This window comes from Diceros bicornis, chromosome 28 (assembly GCF_020826845.1).
Source record: "Diceros bicornis minor isolate mBicDic1 chromosome 28, mDicBic1.mat.cur, whole genome shotgun sequence".
NCBI lineage: Eukaryota > Metazoa > Chordata > Mammalia > Perissodactyla > Rhinocerotidae > Diceros > Diceros bicornis.
In genome coordinates this window covers 42,522,620-42,542,545 of record NC_080767.1, presented here as the reverse complement: position 1 = coordinate 42,542,545, position 19,926 = coordinate 42,522,620, and the positions used below count along the sequence as shown (strand labels likewise).

At 60.1% G+C, this 19,926-nt stretch overlaps 1 protein-coding gene across 1 annotated transcript in view; it reads right to left on the bottom strand.

The window, feature by feature from the left end:
* The window catches only part of CCDC187 (coiled-coil domain containing 187), a 47,438-nt gene extending 29,750 nt beyond the window's left edge, over window positions 1-17,688 (bottom strand). The window contains exons 1-11 of the mRNA XM_058524690.1: window positions 17,609-17,688; window positions 17,375-17,547; window positions 16,459-16,959; window positions 15,031-15,156; window positions 11,996-12,091; window positions 11,424-11,582; window positions 7,324-7,635; window positions 5,746-6,800; window positions 5,409-5,503; window positions 1,568-2,139; window positions 1,040-1,127 (exon numbers count right to left, since the gene is read on the bottom strand). Of these exons, the coding sequence (XP_058380673.1) occupies window positions 1,040-1,127; window positions 1,568-2,139; window positions 5,409-5,503; window positions 5,746-6,800; window positions 7,324-7,635; window positions 11,424-11,582; window positions 11,996-12,091; window positions 15,031-15,156; window positions 16,459-16,959; window positions 17,375-17,547; window positions 17,609-17,688 (3,257 nt within the window). The remainder of the gene's footprint in view (window positions 1-1,039; window positions 1,128-1,567; window positions 2,140-5,408; window positions 5,504-5,745; window positions 6,801-7,323; window positions 7,636-11,423; window positions 11,583-11,995; window positions 12,092-15,030; window positions 15,157-16,458; window positions 16,960-17,374; window positions 17,548-17,608) is intronic.
* Between the last annotated feature and the right edge of the window lie 2,238 nt (window positions 17,689-19,926).

The following is a 19,926-nucleotide window of genomic DNA, read 5'->3' as shown; positions in this document are numbered from 1 at the left end:
TGGCACGGGAAGGAGACGCCAGGCCGGTGGGCAGACGATGGGGCTGAAGGAATAGTTGTTGGGGTGGCAGAGAGGGGTCTTTTCAGGAGAACATGTTCATGACCCAGGACTTGGGGCCACAGCTGCTCAGCGAAGGTGAGATATCGGCCGGGGGCAGCTCCCTGCGCAGACCGACCTGCAGAGGCCCTCGTGGACAAGGCTGCCCAGGGACTAGAGGGCCCACAGGGGCCACAGGGGCAGGAAGGACGCCCCTCCAGAGGGAAAAGCAGAACTGCGAGGGGCTGGGGCACAGAGCAGGGCACAGGAAGTGACAGCAAATGGACCGCTGGGGGAGGGTGGCTGAGGCTCTGAGGTCCTGGGGTGAGAGTGGGGAGAGCAGAAGGTCCCAAGGAAAGCAGCTGCTCGTGCCACATCCCAGGCCCCCCAGGCTGGGCCGGCCGGGTGGACAGTGGGGCAGCCGAGGTCCCCCAGTGCCCCAGCCTCAGGCCAGTCATCTGTCTGCAACTGGACTTGTGTCCCCTGGACCCATGCAAAGGGACCTGAGTGAAGTAGCCCCCAGAGAAGGCCACAGCCAGCACTGGGGACGGAAGCCACAAGAAGGACAGGAGGACTGGACGGGAGGACTGCCTCCATCAGTGTCCTCTGGACACAATCAGCCTGCCAACCCCATGGGCAAGCCTGGCCACAGTATCTCCCCCGGGCCCTGAGCCAGTGCAGAGGAGCGTGGCGAGGAGGGGACAGCACGGGGGCCTTTGGTCAAGGGCCTACTGCGCACAGCCCAGCCAGAGAGGTGTCTGGGAGCTACTGCGTGAATGGGGCTCGCCCGCCCGGCCCTGGCCAGCGTCAGAGCCAGCACGACCTGGTTCAGGTTTGGGGGCTTCTCTGGACGGGTCAGGAGCTGTGTCACCCCCCTGCCAGGCCTGGCTGCCCCCAGACTCCTGGCCTTGGCCAGCGCAGGCTGGGCACCGAGGGGCACGAGAGGCAGCCCCCAACAGCTCACGGCACGGCCAGGGCGTAAGGAGGGTGTTCCTGGGCTTACCTCCCTGTGAAGGAGCCGAGGGTCTGGCAGGATGCCGCGTTTCTCGCCAGCCTCTTGTCCAGCTCCGAATGCCCGTCCTCCATGAAACCTTTGGAGAGATGGGCACCAGGACTGCACCTCCCACACGTCGGCAGGAGTGGAAGGGCTGCTGGTCGGTGGGGAGCGGGGCGGGGGGCACCCACCCCACAGCAGGAGGGCCCTGGGCGCCTCGTCCCACTTCCCTGTCCCTCCACGGGAGGCAGGGCAGGGAGGTGGCGGTCACATGAGTCTCAGGACCAGGCCTCACCCCTCCTCCAGCCAGAGCCAAGACGGTGACAGTGGCTGAGGCTGATGGAAAACTCAGCATGTGCTCTGCACTGTGCCAGGACTGTCACCTACGTCACCTCCTCAAATGGCCTGGACAACTGCTATGGCATTGTCATTATATCCCCCCTCTCAAGAGAAGAAACCAAGGGACAGGGAGAAAGTGAGGTCCCCTTGGCCACCGTCGGGGCTGGCAGCCATCCGCGGCCCGGGGGGCAGCCCTACCTTGGGGCTTGCTGGCTTGGTGGCCCCTCAGGCTCCCGCTCTGCTGCCACTCCCAGCCAGGGCTCCACGGCAGCGTCTCGTCGTCCGGGAGGCGGGTGGGAGAGAGAAGCGGCCTGGCCTGCATGTCCTCCCAGTCCCGGGGCGCCCCCCTGCCCCCGCTGGGCATCCAGTCTCCAGGGCAGGCTGGGGCTGCGGGCGTGGGGGCAGCAGGCTCGGTGCTGGGGCAGGAGGGTGGCAGGTCTGAGACCGGGTCCCCGAGGGTGCCCACTGCCTCGGACTCCTGCAGCTTCGCGGTCAGGATGTCGATCCGCTGCTTCAGGACGTTGGCCATGGTCTCCAGGGCCTGCAGCCGGGCCTGCTTGTACCGGAAGTGCAGGGGGCCCGGCGTGCCGAGGCGCTCGGCCTCCTCGGGGTCCAGGTAGATGCACAGCTCCGGGCGCGGGTAGCGGGTGGTCAGGTCCTGGAGCTTCAGGGGGCCCATCAGCAGGGGGCCACCACCCCAGCCATTTTGGGGGCCTCCCGTCCCCAGAGTCTCAGCGTGGTGCAGGGCTCTGTTCAAACACAGGCAGAAGCTGCAGGGAGAGGGCGACAGTCAGGCCTGGTGCAGCCGTCCCCGGTGGCGTGTGTGAAACACACGTGTGCAGGGATGGGCACGGTGGCAGCTTCTGTGACAGGCCCAGTGTCTGTTTACACGTCGGTTTATGCCCAGGGGGCTGGTTACGGGGTGTCCACACAGTGGGCCGCACACAACTGTCAGAAAGGTTGAGGATGTGGGCAACTCCTACATCTCAACAACAAAACCCCAATAACCCGATTAAAAAACAGGCAAAGGACCCAAGCAGACGTTTCTCCAAAGATACACAAATGGCCAAGACGGGTTTCTCCAAAGATACACAAATGGCCAAGAAGCGCAGGAAAGATGCTCAATGTCACTGATCATCAGGGAAACGCAGATCAAAACCACCATGAGATCCCACCTCACACCCGTCAGGATGTCCACTGTCAAAAATAATAATAATAAGGGGCCAGCCCGGTGGCGCAAGCGGTTAGGTGCGCACGCTCCGCTGCGGCGGCCCGGGGTTCGCTGGTTCGGATCCCGGGCGCGCACCGACGCACTGCTTGGTAAGCCATGCTGTGGCGGCGTCCCATATAAAGTGGAGGAAGATGGGCACCGATGTTAGCCCAGGGCCGTCTTCCTCAGCGAAGAAAAAGAGGAGGATTGGCAGATGTTAGCTCAGGGCTGATCTCCTCACAAAAAAAAAAATAATAATAATAATAAAAACAGAAAATAACAAGTGTTGGGGGGCCGGCCCCACGGCATGGCAGTTAAGCGTGCACGCTCCGCTGCTGGCGGCCCGGGTTCAGATCCCAGGCGCGCACGGATGCACCATTTGACAGGCCATTCTGTGGCGGCGTCCCACATAAAGTGGAGGAAGATGGACACGGATGTTAGCTCAGAGCCGGTCTTCCTCACAAAAAACAAAAACAAAACAAACAAAAAATTAAAAATACATAAATAAAATTTTAAAAAAAGAAAATAACAAGTGTTGGAGAAACTGGAACCTTGTGAACTGTTGGTGGGAACGTGAAATGGTGCAGCTTCTGTGGAAAGTGTGGAGGCTCCTCAAAAAGTAAACATACAATTACCATGTGACCCAGCAATCCACGCCTGTATACACCCCAAAGAAGTGAGAGCAGGGGCTTGAAGAGACATTTGCACACACATGTTCACAGCACACTATTCACAAGAGCCAAAAGGTGGAAACAACCCAAGTGTCCATTGATGGATGAATGGATAAATAAAATGTGGTGTGAATATATGGTGGGACATTATTCAGCCTTAAAAAGGAAGGAAATCCTGACACATGCTACAAACTGGATGAACCTGGAGGGCAGTGTGCTCAGTGAAAGAAGCCAGTCACAGAAGGACAAATCCTGTAGGATCCCACTTATTTGAGGGCCCTGGAGGAGTCAAACCCACAGAGACAGGAAGTGGATGGTGGTGCCAGGGGCTGCGGGAGGGGATGGGGGTGAGTGTTCAATGGGGACAGGGTTTCTGTTTGGGAAGATGAGAGTCCTGGAGATGGATGGTACTGACGGTTGTACAACAATGAGAATGTGCTTAATGCCATTGAATTGTACACCTAAAGAAGGTTAAAATGGTAATTTTATGTCATGTGTACTTTACCACAATTTTTTTGTGAAAAAAAGAAGCAGCACACAATGAAGCAAGACGAAGACCCCACAGCCTTCTGCATCCACGAGGATGAACCCCCAGCATCGCATCAGGACAGCCAGGAGCCCTCCGCCGGCTGCCCTCGGGGCGTGCTCAGTTTCTGGGTCCGGGTGCGGGTTACACATGTGCTCAGTGTGCGAACGTCCATTGAGCTGCACACTTAGGACCTGTGTCCTTGTCTGGATGTTACCAGATGTCGACTTGAAAAAGGTTAAAATGCAGACTCCTGGGCTACCCAAGATCTTGGGGAGTGGCCCAAGAATGTGTACTTTTCAGACAAAATGAAACAAAAGGGAGCCAGAGAAAGTTCCAGGGACCAGGGGAGGGGTGTCCATCCCACATGGGGGGTGGAGAGCTGCAAAGTGGGGTGGGAGCTGAGCACTGAGGGGGTCAGCCCAAAGCCCCCTCGCAGGACACTGGCTGCCAAAGCCACATCCAGGGGCCAGGTCCAGAGTGAGCCCAGGGCAGGAGGCTCCTGGTCGGTGGCATCTTGAGGGGGACCCCGTCCTCAGCCTCCGGGCCAGCTCCCCACTCCTGCCATGAACAGATCGTGCACAGGGAGCCTGGCCGTGAGTTCCTTGTCATGCCGCCCTCTCCCCTTCATTGTGCAGGTGGCCAGGGAGAGGCTGGCACTGGCCTGAGGCCCACGTGGCATTCCATGGAGCCCTTCCCAGGGGAGGGCAGGCACTGGGAACACCAGCCTCTAGTGGGCGGCGACACTCAATCCCCCCAAGCAGAGTGGAGGAAGTTCCCCGACCCCATGCTTCAAGATGCTGCCTGGGGGAGGACCTTCTGGACAGCTGCCCCGGCAAAATTAAAATACATGGTAGTAAAAATAAAACAAAAGCAAAGCAAGGGAAAAACAGAAAACGGAGAAACGGGGATCCTCCTACACCACTGGTGGGATGCAAAATGGTGTGGCTGAGGCAGGAACCAGTCCACAGGTCCTCAAAAGTTAAGCATAGAGTTACTATATGATCTGGCAATTCCCCTCCCAGGGATGCACCCTGGAGAGATGAAATCAGGTACTCAAACAGTGCATTCCTAGCAGCATGATTCATAGTAGCCAAGAGGGAGAAACAGCCTAGTATCCATCAACTGCCCTGTGCATAAACAAAATGTGCAATATCACACAATGGAATATTACTCAGCCATGAAAAAGGAATGCAGTCCAGACACACGCTACAACAGAGATGAACCTAGAAAACATTATGCTCAGTGAAAGGAGACAAACACAAGGTCATATGCTGTGGACTCCATTTACGGGAAATGTCCAGAACAGATGGATCCACGGAGATGGAGAGCAGATTGGGGGTTGCCAGGAGTGGGAGAGGAGTGAGGAGTGACCGCTAATGGGGATGCGGTTTCTCTTTGGGGGTGATGAAATGTTCTGGAACCAGACAGAGGTGGTGGCTGCACAATACTGTGAATGTGCTAAGTGCACCGAATTATTCACTTTCACACGGTTAACTTTGTGTGATGGGACTCTTACCTCAATGAAACAGATACCCCGTGATCACTGCTCTGCGCAGCACAGGGTGAGGACGCCCACCCCTGCCCGGGGGAGCCCCGCCCAGGAAGTGCAACCCCACGCCTGCTACCCACCTGCCCGGGGCCTCCTGGTCCCCCAGCACCATGCCAGAGGTCACCTTGCTCCACTCCAGCACGGGCGACCGCAGGCTCCCAGGGGCTTCCAGGGCCTAAAGCAGGGGAGGACGCAGTCAGAGCCCCACCCCAGACCAGAAGACCCCAAAAGTCTGTCTCGGCCTCAAAGCTGGCCCTGGCCTCCACGGGGGTCTCGGGCGGGACCCCTTGGGCGTCAGAGGCAATGGGGTCCCTGCAGGGCCCTGTTGTACCCAGGAAGGCAGGTGTGTGGGGACCCCGGGGAGCTCAGTGGCTGAGCTGGTCGGTCCCCCATCCTCACCCGCACCCCAACACGTACCCTGGACTGTGCAGCATGCGGGACAAAGGTCACGATGCCAGGGGTCGTCTGGGAGACCACAGGGACGGCTTTGCGCAGGACGGCCTCCCGCTGCTTCCTGTAGACCGCCTGCAGCCTCTGCCTCCTCTGCTCCAGCGCCCGCACAGCCGAGGCCTTCTCCTGCAGGGCCTGCTGCCGCCTGGCCCGCGTCTTCTGGCGCATGAAGTCCCTCAAGGACTCGGAGCTGTAGGGGTGGCCCAGGGGCCCCCGGGGCTTCGGGCAGGGCAGCGGTGCCCGCCCCTCGTTCTCCTTCCCGGGTGTGTTCCGAGAGGCACTGCGGGCAGGCAGCCAGGCAAGCTTCGCTCCCGAGGGCGGCAGGAGGGAGCCCCGGCCTTTGCAGGGGGTGCCGGTCCTCTGTGTGAAGGAAGCGCTCCAGGGCCACTGGGCGGGAGGGCTTGCCCTTTCCAGAAGGCTCCGTGGTCCTCGGGCAGCGGCCTCCCAGTATTCACGAGTGGCCCAGGCCCTCTGGGGACAGGAGGCCTGCCGGGCCGAGGCGCTCCACGGCCGCTGCGGGAAGGGGCCCAATCTTTCAGAGGGGCTCCCAGGCCGCTGGAAGGAGAGGTCCCGTCCTTGGGCCGCCCAGGCCCTCTGTGGACAGGAGGCCTGCCGGGCCGGGGCGCTCCAGCGCTGCCCGGTAGGGAAGCTCCCAGCCCTCTGGAAGGAGGGCTGCCCCCCTACTGTGGCCCAAGGACTCTTCGAGAAGGAGCCCTGCACGGCTGGAGTGCTCCAGGGGCCCTGCTGCCTCCTCCCAGCCAGGTCCTTCAGCCGCAGCTTTGAGGGCCCGAGCTCCAGCCCGGCCCTGGGGTGGTGGTCCCGGGCCAACTCCAGCCCAACCTGCAGTTGCTGGCGGAGGTCTCGAAGGATGGCCGTAGCAGTGTGGATGGTCATGGGCTGATGGCAGGAAGGCAGGTTGGGCGTGTTGACAGTCACCTGCGGGCCACTGCAGACAGAGGCTGGACTGGGTGCGCGGGGGAGGAGAGGGGAGCTCTCAGCAGCTCGTACTGTCTTGCTATCTCCTGCAAAGACAGGCAGCTCAAGGCCAGTTCCTCCACCCAGGGGGACCCTTGGTCCGCCCCCAGAGAGGTGCCCTCTCGCCTCCGCACCCCTCATCACCCGCAGAAGCCCTCTGGGGACAGGTGCCACGTTGGGGTGACCCGAGGCTGTGCCTGGGCACCTGGCACAGAACTGCCCGCTCTGGACACGGTGAAACTGAGCACACATGGGGTGTGACGGGCGTCTGCTGGAGAAGCCAGCTCCTGTTCTACGGCCCTAAGTCGGCAAAGCCTCGATGGCCAGCCCTGCCTCCTGGGAGCCAAAACAGCGCCTCTCGGGGACAGAAATCCTTTTCTGAGGCTTTTAAACAAAATGACTTCCCAAAGTCCCGTCTGATGGGGGCCTGGAGGGCGTCTGACAGGTCGCGGGGAGGGCAGTGCTGCTTCTGCACCCAATGCCACCTCCTTCCCAGGCGTCTCTCCCTCCGTGCCACCCCCAGGTGCCACAGCAGAGGAGGGCAGAGCCCCAGGCGGAGGCATGAGGTACCTAATTCTGCGGCGGGGGCCGGGTCTCCCGAGGGCGCCTTGCTCTGGAGCCTGGGGATGACGGGAGGGGGCCCGAGCAGCACCCTCACCAGGGCTGGTCCTTTTCTCCAGGCGGAAACACCAACCAACTCAGAGTCTTGAACAGAGAAAACACACCCAAGAGCTGGGAGTCCAGGGCTCTCCGAACGCCAGCCCAGATGAGGAGGTTGGCACCTCATGGAGCCCCAGGAGACCAATTCACATGCTCCTGGGGGGCTCGGGGTGACATCCCTAGTATCCAGGCCCCTCTGGGGCAGAGCTGCACCCTCAGCCACTAGCCAGCAAGAGGAGGGGCTGAGTCCCAGGATGACCCTGAAATGTGACCTGACTTCTCTGACCTCGAGTCTCTTCTTCAGTAAACAGAGGTAATAAAATGCGTTCCCTACGGCTTGTCTGTAAAACACTCAACACGGGCCCAGACACACCACACATGCTCAGTGCGTGCTGGCCAAAAATAATGATAGTAACATAGAAATTAATAACACAAACCTCAACTCAGTTGGAGCTGAGAGCTCTCACCCCATAACATGTGGTCAATCACTCCAAATAGGAAGTACAACTACTTTACTCCTGAGGGAAGATTTCTCTCTCTACCTGGCAACAGGTCAGCCAATCAGAAACACCACAGCCCAGCCAATCAGAAACACCACAGCCCAGCCAATCAGAAATGCCGCAGCTCAGCCAATGAGAATCCGTTGCCGCCCTGATCTGTTTCTCCCCCAATGGACTTTCCTTTAGAACAGCCTCACCCTCTTGCCCTTTTTCTCTATAAAAGCAGCTCCCTCCTTTGTTCTCTGGATTTGCATGTGGTTTTCCAAAGCATGCACATCGTGAATAGCTATTCTTTTGGCTATTCCCAAATAAACTCGTTTTGAGGATAAAATAGGTGAATTTGCTTTTTAAGGTGACAGTAATAATAACGATCCACCAGCACACACATCACCATAGGGCAAGTGGTGGGTGACATTATAGCTGATCATTTGCACTGGGCTGGAGAAGATTAATTTTTAAGCTGGTGATACTTAAAGCTGTTGGGGGGGTGGTCAATGAAGATGCCCAGGCCAGAATGCGCAGGCCCCCACCCCCCAAACACAAACGAGCTTTCTTTAATAGATGTCGCCACATAATAAAGGCCATTTATCGAGGTTTTACTTCATAATCCAGATTACGCTCACCAAATGCCAATATCAGCCCCACTGTCATTCCAAACCCATCCACAAGGGCCCTGGGAGAGGCAGCGGGTGGTGGCTGGCCTTTAGCTCACATCACTTGTGCACACACACAGACACACACGTGCTGCACCTCCCCCAGGGGGCCAGCCCACGGCAGCACCACCGGAAACACCACCACCCAGGCCAAGACTTCTCCTGCCCCCCAAGGAGGGGGCATTTCTGCCAAGTGAGGGTGCCTTCCAGCAGAGACCATCCAGAGAGCCGACATCCAGAGTGGGCGGGCAACAGATAGGGTTAGGGCATCCCTAGCACACACTGCCCCCCAGACATGGCACCCTCCCCAATGCCCAGACCCAGAGACATCAGCCACAGGACTGAGGCTGCAGATCCAGGAAGGGGAAGGGGCCATGCAGAGCCAAGCCCTCCAGAGGCCACACCCCTGGGAAAGGCCCCTGAGGCCACGCCCTGAGGCCACATCCCCTGCTGGGACAGGAACTGAGGTCACGCCCTCTTTAAGCCACGCCCCTCTGGGACAGGTCCGCTGAGGCCACACCCTCCACTGCCAGGCCCCTGGGGGACTCCAGAGGTTAAGAGGTTGGTTTCAGGAGCCCCAGACCTGGGTTTAAATTCCGGCTCTGCTGATCATTAGCTCTCGGCCTTGGGCAAGGAACTTAATTTCTCTGTTAAGTTCAGTTTCGCCATCTGTAAGCACCTCCCCACAGGGCCACAGGGATGAAAAAGTGGTCACTATCACTGCAGGAGTTGGGTCCAGAAGGGTCAGGATTCTGCTGGCTCAGGGCAGAGTCAAAGGCCAGGGCTGAGGCCAGGACTGCCCACCTGGCCACATGTGGGTTTTGAGTGGGACGGTGGGGCTGGGATCCCCAGCAAGGGCCCTCCGTCCTGCCCTATGGTTGCTGAATTGCACAAAACTGGCCTCGGCTGGGGCACTGGGCAGGGACCCCGCCAGGTGGGGAGGGGGCAGCCTGCTGGCCAGGCCCCTCTCAGCACCCCCCGCCCCACAGGCCCCTCCATCACTGGCCGCTCAACTCCCCCGTTAGCCCGCCAGAGGGGTCCAGGTCAATAAATGGGTCCTGATGGGCACATTTTTTTCTCACTGAGCGGTTTAATGGCAATTAATTTTTTTACGAGAGGATTTTTAATCTGTGGAAATGGATGAAGTCCCCAAGTGCCCTGTCAGAAGTTCCAGGGCCGACCTAATCTATGATAGAAAATGCAAAGTGAGGTGATATAATCTGAAATTAAATATCGGGCTTCATTTTCCTTCAGCCCGGATGGATGAATATTTTATAACTATTGAGATTTAATTTTTTGTTAACTACAGCAAATTTCCAATTCATCCAATTCCCAAGTCCTGTGGCTCTGACCTCTGAACCCAAACTCATCTCTCCTTCGCCCAGCTGTGACTTCGTCACTGACAGAAACTAATGGTCAGCTCCGTCAGGGTGACACGGTGGTTACGATGATGAATGCAGCCCGTGGCACGCCCTTTTGACCCAGTGTCAGGCAGAAAGCAGGTCATTTTTCAAGTGAGCCATTAAAATAAAACAAACCAAAAAGCTGAGGGAGGGGGAAGACGATGATGCAGAAAATTGTTATATTTTGTGCATGTTCAGTGGGCCTTCCGTAACCTTCTCTGTGTCTCCCAGCATCCCTCCCTCTCTGGTTCCAGTGGAGGTTTCCCCTCCTCTCCCACGTCCCCTCTCACCCAGCTAAATAAAAGCATCTGTCCCAGTGCCACGCAGCCCTGCCCAAGCTTCCCCCCGTCACTCAGGGCCCATCTCAACAAGGCAGGGACAAGGAAGATATCCATTCATTCTGTTGGAACCGCGGCTCTCCCAGAGAGCAGAGGCGGCGGGAGTCTGATGACGTGGGGCAGAAACACGGGCGCCTGGGCCTGGGCAGAGCACACACCGTCCACTCTCGGTCCAGGATTGTGATCTCATGCCATGGGGGAAACTGAGGCATAGAGATGTGCAGGAGCAGCTCGAAAGCTGCACCCCAGTGCTGCATACTCTTAGACTGAGGGCCCCACAGAGCCGAGCTCAGCCCCAGTGGGTAGGGTTCTCCCCACCTGGGGGCTCTTGGTGGTGTCCCCAAACCCTGTGAAGTGGTGGTCCCAGAGCCCGGGACCCATGAGAGGACCTTGAAAAGGTGCCCAGGTGTGGTCCCAGGTACGCACAGCTGGGATCTCTCAGGTGAGGAGCAGAGGCCTGAGCTGGACAGGTCAGGACCCAACCTGGGCTCGCCTGTGCTGCCCTGGGCAGGCTGTTGGACCTCTCTGAGCCTCGGTTTCCTCATTCATAAAATGGAAGCAACCTTTCAGAGGGAGCTGTTAGGATCACGTGAGTCATGTCCGTAGAGTGCACGGGACACAAGGAGCCAGGCAGTGTGTATGGCGACTCCGCCCTGACCGCCGAGAACATTCTAAAGGAGAGCCCCAGAGGGACGCTGCCTCCCTCGTTCCCCACACACCCACACCCAGCCCTTCCTGGGGGTGGATGGATCCTCTCGGGTTCATCCCACAAGCTCCACAAAAGCATCCAGGCTACACAGCCAGGTCCTTGCTGGGCGCCACTCCCCGCCCAGCCATCAGGGAAGAGACGCCCGAACTAGAAATTGCTCTGTGACTGCAGGCCCACCACTGCCAAGACCCCTTAATAGAACTCTCCCAGGACACATTTATGAAACCATCGTCACACAAGTGGTCAGCTGATTTGCACCCCTGCATGACAGCTCCAAGTGCTAAAGGGGCTGGAGAGAGTGGACACTGCCCAAGGCCTTTCCCGTCACCAAGTGCTCAGGTGAAAGGAGACCATGGGCTCGCTGCCTGGAATTCTAAATCCCACACCAGGGTGGCAGGGAGACTCACGCCCTCGACCAGACTCCCCGCTGCTGAAGGCAGCAAACAGGAACACTCGGTAAGCAATGCCGTGTAACAGAAAAGCAGACATGTCTTCAACCACACACATTCCGGGCCGCCTGCCTTCATGGACCGTTTCAGACACGGCAACACTCGTGTAGCAGCAGACTACAAATGCGTACTAAAGCGTGGCCAAGTGGCTCTGTGTCATTATAGATGTTCTCTATCTAGGACTGTTGAAAGGATGGCTAACCGCACATGGGTTTGCAGACTTTCACTTCATCACAACGGATGACCCCCTGCCCCGGCCGTCACCTGCCACTCCAGTGATGGCCAGGGTCTACAGTCACCGGAGACACAGACGCCCATGCTGCCCACCTCCCTGCACCGCAGATCCCCACTCAAGCCCGGCTCCTGCCAATCCCAGATGCCCCCCCGAACCCTGCGCCCACAGTGCTCCAGACACCACAGGCAGCCAGCCATCCTGGCACTAGAAACGAAAGCTACTGCCCACCTAGTGAGCCGGGACAGTGCACTTGTGCCCCCAAGCCCTGCCGGGGACCTGAACGAGCAAACCTTACCTTTGTCTTTGGCGGCTCTTCTAGGGGTGGGAGACTTGGGGGCCTTCTCTCTTTTGCAAGAACTACCTTTCATCCTTCTGGTTTTTTCCCGTGGAACTTTAGCAATAGGGGTGGGAGAGGAAGGAAGGGAGAAAGGGTGAGTAGTGACACAGCACACAGAACGGCCGCCTTGCCGCCCCGGACCCATGGAGCAATGTGCCATCCTGCCTGTTCCCTTGTCCTACCCGCCAGTGTTGGCGGTTGAGCGAGTGCCAGAGGGGGCACACCTGACTGTCTGACCCCTTGAGGCATTCTCCCCCAGCAGGACCGGGCACGCCACACCCTCCCTCACAGCGCACCCTGACTGCACAAATTCCCGGGCGTCTGGAGGCCAAGAACCGCGAGGACAGGAACAGCCTCCCATCTTGGTCTCCCGCACCCAGCTCAGGGCTGGCCCATGGCACTCATGTTTGTTGAATGAATAAATGACTGAATGGGCCCACAAGTGAACCCACGGCATGGCAGCCAGCCAGACTGAACATCAGCTCAGCAGGGGGAGGGAGAATGAGAGTTAGAGCTGGAGGGGCCTCCCCACGGCAGGGTCCACCCCTGGCACAACAGGTGAGGACACGGAGACCCCCAGAGGGGAGGAGGCTGTGCAAGTCCCCGGCAAGCACAGTGGCCAACCAGCGTGGACCGACTTCCTGAGGACCAGTGTGGTCGCCTTTCCCTGCGCCGTTTGGCCTCATGTGTCTCTGTCCACAGCTGGGGGAGGAGCTGCATCTGTGAAGCACCAGAAAGCCAACCAGCCAGGGGGCGTGTGAGGGCGGGCCCGGGCGCAATGTCCCCGCGGGGCCGGGGCGGCAGGGACAGACTGGCCCGAAGGACCCTCCAGGCCTCCAGTGCGCTGGGTCCTAGCCTTGGCCTGACCCTCCCTCCTCAGCGCCCCGGCCCTGACGGCAGGAGGAGCCTCAGGACCCAGCCGGGGGCCGGCCCGTGGCTTAGCGGTTGAGTGCGTGTGCTCCACTACTGGCGGCCTGGGTTTGGATCCCGGGCGCGCACCCACGCACCGCTTCTCCGGCCATGCTGAGGCCGCGTCCCACATACAGCAACTAGAAGGATGTGCAGCTATGACATACAACTATCTACTGGGGCTTTGGGGGGAAAAAAAAGGAGGAGGACTGGCAATAGATGTTAGCTCAGAGCCGGTCTTCCTCAGCAAAAAGAGGAGGATGAGCACGGATGTTAGCTCAGGGCTGATCTCCCTCACAAAAAAAAAAAAAAAAAAAGACCCAGCCGGCACAAAAGGAGAGATCCTCTAGGACTCTCCTCATGTGAGAGACGAGAGGAGTCAACACAGAGACAGGAGGGGCTGGGGGCAAGTGTTTAATGGGGACAGAGCTTCAGTTTGGGAAGATGAAAATTCTGGAGATAGTGGTGGTGGTGGCTGCACAACAATGAGAATGTGCTTAATGCCACTGAACTGTGCACTTAAAAATGGCAAATTTTATGTTATGTGTAGATTACCATAATTAAAAAAAAGAAAGACCCAGGCCTTGCCCCCACACCCTGCTTCCAGAAGGCTCTAAAACTGGGAGGATGAAATGTGACTGCCAGGAGCTGGTGACCAATGACACTGGGTCCTGAGGTCCCTGAGTGACTGATGGCTGAGTCCCAAATTTGGCTGACGGGCCCCAGCGGCCTCCGCGAGGTGGGGACAGGGAGGGTGACCAGTTGGATGAGCTGAGGCCATCAGGGTCCTCGTGGATGGAGGAGGAGGAAGACAGGAGCGTTTGCCATGAGCCACAGCACGAAAGGGACAGGGCAGGAGTGCCCCAGCTCCTGTGGGGAGCTGCCGGTGCCCGTGGTTGGGCCAGAGCTGGGCTCGAGGAGAGGACTCTGCCCCTCAGACCTCAGCTGCGTCTGCACTTGCTCACACATCCTGCTGGGACTGGACATACCAGAAAGCGTGTCTGTGTGGCTGCTGCCCAGTGAGGTCCCCGCTCAAGTGTCGGCCAACCCTCACCCCACCCTCCCCACCACGATGCCAGTGGGACGGGTGACAACTGGCCCCTGGGCACCCGACTCTCACTGCATCCTCCCCACGGCCCCGTGGAAAACCCACCCTGTTCCCCTGGGCGGGAGACCCCAGCAGCCTGGGGCATCTGGGGCAGCTGACCTCTGCTCCCAAGTCCTTCCCTCACCCCATTCTGGGGTCTCCGGAATCTTGCTGGAGTGGGGCTGCCTCTCCCTGGACTGTGGAGACAGCCTCCTCCCCCATTCCCCATCCTGCAGAGCGAGTCTGCCGAAGCCCAAACTCGCCGTGGCTCCTGCTTAAACCTCCACTGGGGCCCGCTGCCGGGGATGCAGTCCAGGCTCCTCAACGCTGCTGCCCTCCAGGCCCCGGGAGCAGCTCCTGTCCGCCTCTCCATCCTTACCCCTCCCGTGTGTTCAGTGAGCAAGTGAGCCAAAACCTAGTGGTTCCCTCGGCCCCTGGACCCTTCCCCACCTGTCTGGAAGTCTGCCGACCCACTGCCAACCCTTCAGCACCTCCTGGGCGAGGCGGGGACATCGGGGGGACAGGCGGGCAGTGCCTCCTGCCTGCAAGATGGAACGGGGAGCCCAGGAGCTGGCAGCACCTGGAGGGCCTCAGGCCCAGTCCCTGTGGCTCGCACGTGACCATGCAGGAAAGACCTCACCTATTTCGTGAAGGAGATCTCAGCCAGGAGACGCCCCTGCCCAGCTCCTCTGCCCTTGAAGCCCCAGCCCGCCCTCCAGGGCCTGCCTGGATTCCTTCCCTGCTGGGGAGGCAGAGGGTGAGAAATCTGGCTCCAGAGAATGGCAGGCTGGCTCCAAATCCCTGCTTGGCCCCTTCATGGCTGGGGTCCTTCCTGACCCTCAGTGTCCTCATCTTTGAGTGGGGATCATAACAGAGCCAATCATACAGGGGGAGAGAGAACTGCATGGAGCATGCTGGGTCCAGAACCGTGCTCCCCACACTGGGGCCTGAGCATCCAACTGGGGGTGCCAGCGTGGCCAGCCGCAGAGCCACTCACCTGAAGCCTGGCTCTGGGAGACTCTGGAGGGCTCACGGTCCTGGCCAGGGATGGCCTTGTCTTTGACTCTGTGCTCAGTTGCACTCAGGACGCCTAAGCCTGGAGCAGAGTGATAACGAGGGAGCACTGTAAGGAGAGAGATTCCGTGAAGAATTTCCAGGAAAAGGTCCCCATTCAAAAGCTTTTAAACACAACGCCTTTGATGGAGGCCTCAGGCCTGAGCGCATCCCACAGGCCGGTCCGGACACATGCTGGTGCTCAGCTGGCCGGCTGGCGGCGGCGCAGCTTCCCAACCAGAACCAGCACAACTGTCTCCCGGCAGCGGCCGCACCCCAAAGTGTTAACTGGGGCAGTTTAGGGGAGTGAGGCACACTGGGAGCAGTGACCATTCCGTGTCATTCTTCGTGCTTTCCAGACGACAAAGCAGCAGTGCTGCCTCCTTTAAGAAAAAGTCACAGAAGGACAATCCTGTAGGACTCCACTCCTGTGAGGGCCCTCGAGGAGCCAAACCCACAGAGATGGGAGGTGGGATGGTGGTGCCAGGGGCTGGGGGAGGGGGTGGGGGTGAGTGTTTAATGGGGACAGAGCTTCAGTTTGGGGAGATGAGAGAGTCCTGGAGACGGATGGTGGGGACGGCTGCACAACAATGAGAATGTGCTGAATGCCACTGAACTGCGCACTTAAAAATGGTTAAGATGGTAAATGTTATGTCATATATATTTTATGACAATTTTAAAAAACAAAAGAGTATATCTTAAAAATAATAAAAAAGAAAACATCTTTCCTGTCTCCTAGAAAAGTTATGCAGCTCCAAGGAAAGAAAAGCCAGAAGGTTTTGTCTCTACCGTCTGTCCAACAGAGAGGCTGTGCTGAATATTTCTTTAAATCCCCACCCTGGCCCTGGCCTGGACCCCACGCCCCGGGGCTGGAACATGCCTGGTCTTGAGGACCTTACAAATCCCCTGCAGGCTCTTCAGGGTGCGCCTGACCTGAGCCTCCACATACCTGACAGCGCCACCCGCCCACCCCAGCCCTCTCCCTCAGGGCTGCACACTCCAGGCCCAGGGGACCCGGTCCCTTCCACGCCTCATGGCACACCCTGCAGGCACCCTGCCTCCATCGCATCATCCCTCTTGCTTCCATCAGCCTCCCCAGCCTGTCTCCATCACCATCCGTGAGTCAAGTCTTCTAGTGCTTAAGCCCAGCTGGGACGCACCTCCCGGGAGGACGCTAACCCCCACACGGCTTCCAGGCTGTGAGCCCCTAGCGGGGCCCGGGCAGCACGTTGCACTCCCCTCCCCAGTTGGCCACCGGCCCAGGCGGGTCCACCCAGGGGCCCAGCACAGCCTGGCCTGCGGCAGCCCCGTCCCACCCACTCTCTACCCCTTCCCACCCGCCAGCCCCTCGCCAGGGAAAGCTGCCACTGACCTGGGCAGGCCGGGGCTGGAGGGGGGTTCATCAGCTTTCGGGCCTTCCTCCGGGGGGCTGGCGTGGAGCCTTTGTAGAGCCGTGAGGCACTGGAGGGGGTCCAGCTGCCCAGGGAGGCACAGCTTGCCTGCCCCCGCACCTGGGCCCGGATCTTGTCCCTCAGCTGCTCTAGCCGTGGGTTGCTCTCCCTGGGCTGCCGCCGGGGCCCTGGCACCTGGGGGGGCCTCTCCTTCCAGGGCCCATGGGGAGGTGCACACGACTGGTGGCCCCCTGAGGAGCCAGAGAGGCGGCCAGATGACACTGAGCTGGCCCCGTCCTTGGCCTCCTCACCTGCTGACCACAGCGGGTGGCTGCAGGCCTTCCCCCGGGGGGCCGGCTCCTCGGTATAGTCAGACCAGGCCACGGGGGGAGCTCCCCGTGGGGCGCCTGGCTGCTGGGAGGGCCCGGGTCCTCTCAGGGCAGCCATGAGGTCATCCGTGGCCGCAGGTGGACGGAGCCCGCCTTACCTTGGGAGAAAGAAGCAGACACGGCTGGTCAGCGTGGAGACCCGGAGGGGCTGAGCAGAACATCTCACTCTGCGCCCCCACTGTCCCCAGCACCTCCTGCTCCCTGTCCTTCTGTCTCAGAACATCCACAGACTGAGAGAGGTGCAGGGGACCAATAACATGCCCCCATGCGTGGCGGTGCCATGACATTCTCTCTCTGACCCAACCTCACCCCTCTGAGGTAGGCACCACGATCAGCCCAATGTACAGATGGGGAAACCGAAGCTCAGGAGAAGGCAGCAGCAAAGGCACTCTGGCCCCCAATCCTCACTCCTCATGCTGGCTCCCCGGCCCTCCAGGGGAAGGCATGGCCATCTCCAGCAGCGCTGACCCGCCCCTGTGCTGACAGCCGCCTACGTCACAAACACTACCTGGGCTTGGCGCTGGCCTTCCCTGGTCTCCCCGGCCCCCGAGGGAGAGGGGGCAGTGCCTCTGGCTATCTTTAGGGCGGGGCTGGATCATCTCCTGCAGGCCGGCAGGGTTGACACGGCCGAGGGGCGGGGAGCGAGGGTGGAGCCGGGGTAGCTCACAGTCACCAGGAGCCCTGGGGTCAGACGGAGCGCTCACAGAGCAGCCTCAGGGTCCCGGCACCCACCCCTGCTCACAGCGGGCCGGCCACCGCTCCACTCCAGGTGTTGGCCTGTCCCGGTCCCCGGCCTGCGATGGAAACCTTCAGGACATTCATGGGAACTGGGTGGGCATGGTGGGCTGCTGGGCCCTGGGCTGATAGCCTGAGCGGGTCTTCCTGATGAGCTGCCTCTCGGCAGGTGGGACAGAGTTCCAGGCGGCCCCGTGACAGCACAATAACCTCTGTCACTCAGCGACAGAGAGGCGAGGACTTCAACTCCCGCCGGGGCTCTGGGGCTCTGGGCAGTGTCCCACCCCAGTCCTCCCAGGGCGCTGGGGCCAGTGGCTGCCGTGCATGGTGAGTGAGCTGGCCAGGGGGCGGGTTGGGCTCGGCCTGGGCCACAGTGGGGGTGCAGTGAGGGGCTAGGAGCAGGGGTGGCTCCCAGGGTCAGTGTTAGCGGCAGGGGCAGGGCTCAACCCCAGGCTTGACCGTCAGGATCAAGATCCGGTCTGAGGGCTGGCCCCGTGGCTTAGCGGTTAAGTGCGTGTGCTCCGCTGCTGGCGGCCCAGGTTCGGATCCCGGGCACACACCGCCTCTCCGGCCATGCTGAGGCCGCGTCCCACATACAGCAACTAGAAGGATGTGCAGCTATGACGTACAACTATCTACCGGGGCTTTGGGGGAAAAATAAATAAATAAATAAAATTATAAAAAAAAAAAAGATCCGGTCTGGGCAGGGTCAGCCGGGAGCCGGGTGCAGGAGAGAGGAGCAGCTCGAGGCCGTCCCTAGCAGCCGGACGAGGGGCTGAATGCTCCGGCCCTGGCACCAACGAGAAAACATCAGCCGCCTCACCCCTGCCCTCTGGCCTCTTGGGGCTGGTCTGGGAAGCAGGCGCTGGCTTCCCAGCTCTCCTTGGCATGTGCTCAGGGCCCCCTTTTGCCCATAAAAACAGTCAGTATAGACACCCAAGCACCCTGGATCCCAGGCCTGTTTCCCCAGCCCTGCGCTCCCAGGAGAGCACCCTACCCCATCCACCTCCAGTGGGTATCGTGAGCCTCACTGAGTTCACTCCGCAGATCAGGAGCGCTGAGGCGGTCAGGGGTATTTACTAGTTTTAGCAATTGCCCTGCAGGCGCTCCATCCAGAGCAGCCCCAGAGAAACGGGGGTCTGCAGCAAAAGGCCCTAATTCCGGGCAGCATGGAGAATGGAGGGCCGGAGGGCCGCCCCCAAGGCTCATTCAAAAGAACCTGTCCTGGGAACCAGGACGCCAGGAGACGGCTGCCATCTGGACAGGGCGCGAGGGCCCATCGGGGCCCTGGACATGGTGGAGGCAGCCCCACAGGTAGCCGCCCACAGGGGGAGGAGTCACCCCGGGGACAGGCCCTGCCCGGAATGTGAGGTGCCACCTCCTCCACCCCCAACCAGCCTCCCTTATAGTTCGGATGAGGGGAAGGACGTGCCTGCCTCAGAGTGCAGAGCCAGCAGGACCCCAAATCCAGCCTCTGGCCCCAGGGCCCAGGACCACACCCAGTGGCCCAGACAGATGACCTACCTATGTGGCCAGGTCCCCTGTTGGCAGCACCGTGGCGGCCATCCAGCTCTGCCCCGTCCGCCTGGCCAGGAGTCCCGCCCTGCCCAGCCTGCCTGCAACACTAGGGACATCGCCCGGCCAGGCTGGAATGGAGCAGATCCCACCCGTGTGTTTGCCCCTGGTCGGCCATCCCAGAGAGCTGACCCGGGGCCGCACAGGGGAGCCCCAGGCCCTTTCCGTGGGCTGCGGAGCACAGGCGTGTTCCTGTGATGTGCTGGGATACACTCGGCCTGCAGACGGCGCCTGCTACACCAGGAACGGGGGGTAGGGTTACACCAGCTCTTGGGGCATTGCAGCAAGCTAGGGGGGACACAATAAGGGGGTGACCACGGCATCCCCCACACCACCCTTAGAGGCTGGACAACTGAGGGGACACCCGCAGACAGCTCGACCTCCTTCTGTTCCCAAAGAGCCTCCCCGCACCTGGGCAGAATCTCTCTGCAGCCTTGACAAAAATAAAAGCTGAAGGACCCCCACCACTGTGGCCCCAGGGCATCCAGCCATGCAGAGGCCCGGCCCCTTTACAAAGGCCCTCCCTCCTGCTGGGCCCTCCGGGCCCCCACATCAGTTGTGGGCCTGGGGGGCACTCTCCCCAGTGTCCTCCTGGATTCCCCAGCCCTGCTCCCGAAAGGGCAGAGGGAAAGGGTCACTCTGAGCAGAAGCTGCGGAGCTGAGTGCCAGGAAGTTTCTCCTAACAGAAGGGCCTGGTGGCCCTTTTCTCCTGTTAGCAGGAACACCACGCAGGAACTAAGCTGTCCCAGC